The sequence below is a fragment of the Eimeria mitis genome, genomic scaffold (genome assembly GCF_000499745.2).
Source record: "Eimeria mitis Houghton genomic scaffold, Emh_scaff2247, whole genome shotgun sequence".
NCBI classification, from domain to species: Eukaryota; Apicomplexa; class Conoidasida; order Eucoccidiorida; family Eimeriidae; genus Eimeria; species Eimeria mitis.
In genome coordinates this window covers 3,337-4,369 of record NW_013570575.1, presented here as the reverse complement: position 1 = coordinate 4,369, position 1,033 = coordinate 3,337, and the positions used below count along the sequence as shown (strand labels likewise).

The following is a 1,033-nucleotide window of genomic DNA, read 5'->3' as shown; positions in this document are numbered from 1 at the left end:
GCAGAAGCTGCTGCTGCAGCAGCAACTCCTCCTGCTGCTGCTGCGCTGCATCCCGCCGATCGCATGCACCTTCAGATAGAAGACGAAGAACAGCAGCAGCAGGATCATTGTCAGCAGCAGCAGCAGCAGCAGCAGAAGCAGCAGCAGCAGCAGCAGCAGCTGAGAGTACACACGCAGCACTATGCCATTTCTGCTGTACCGCCTCAAGGTTATACACTTGCTGCTGCTGCTGCTGCTGCTGCTGCTGCTGCTGCAGTTGCTGCTGCTGTTGTTGCAAGGGAAATCCAAACGGAGCTGCAGCAGCAGCAGCAGCTGCTGCTGCTGCTGCTGCTGTTGGTATTGATGCAGCGCCGCTGAGCTGCTGCTGTCGTTCAGCTGCTGCTGCTGCAGCAAACCACCGAACAGCAGATGAAGGCTGCAGCAGGAGAGAGAACAGCAGCAGATACACACAAATATAAACCCTAAACCCCAAACCCTAAACCCTAAACCCTAAACCCTAGAGCCAGACAGGGTGAGTAAAACGACTTACTCTAAGGAAGACAGCGTCGTTGTCTGTCGCCATTTCGAGGGTTTAGGGTTTAGGGTTTAGGGTTTAGGGTTTAGGGTTTAGGGTTTAGAGTGTAACACTCAACTGTCTGTACACCCGGGGCCAAACCCCCACTACTGATGTGTATATGCAGCTGGGTTCTATCATTCGTTACTATAGAAGACCCTAAACCCTAAACCCTAAACCCTAAACCCTAAACCCTAAACCCTGGAGCTCCCATGGTGTTGCTTATATTCTAAAGCCTTTATTCTTTTGCTTATCTTAAGAAATGTTTTGATAGAAATATATTTAATCTTTACTTTTGGGTAGATACTTAGAACGTAAACCCTAAACCCTAAACCCTAAACCCTAAACCCTAAACCCTCGGGGGGTGTTGATGGGGCTGTTGGTGGGGCCCCTCCGTCGCTGCAGCTGAGGCAGCGAGATGAGCAGAAGAATTATTTTAAAGAATAAATTATTTATAAATAAAAAATAAATATCCATAGA

General features: G+C 48.7%; 1 protein-coding gene across 1 annotated transcript in view; it reads right to left on the bottom strand.

The window, feature by feature from the left end:
- The window catches only part of EMH_0050950 (uncharacterized protein), a gene marked incomplete at both ends in the record, with an annotated part of 1,417 nt that extends 855 nt beyond the window's left edge, over window positions 1-562 (bottom strand). The window contains 2 exons of the mRNA XM_013496704.1: window positions 181-415; window positions 530-562. Coding sequence (XP_013352158.1) covers window positions 181-415; window positions 530-562 — 268 coding nt within the window. The remainder of the gene's footprint in view (window positions 1-180; window positions 416-529) is intronic.
- Between the last annotated feature and the right edge of the window lie 471 nt (window positions 563-1,033).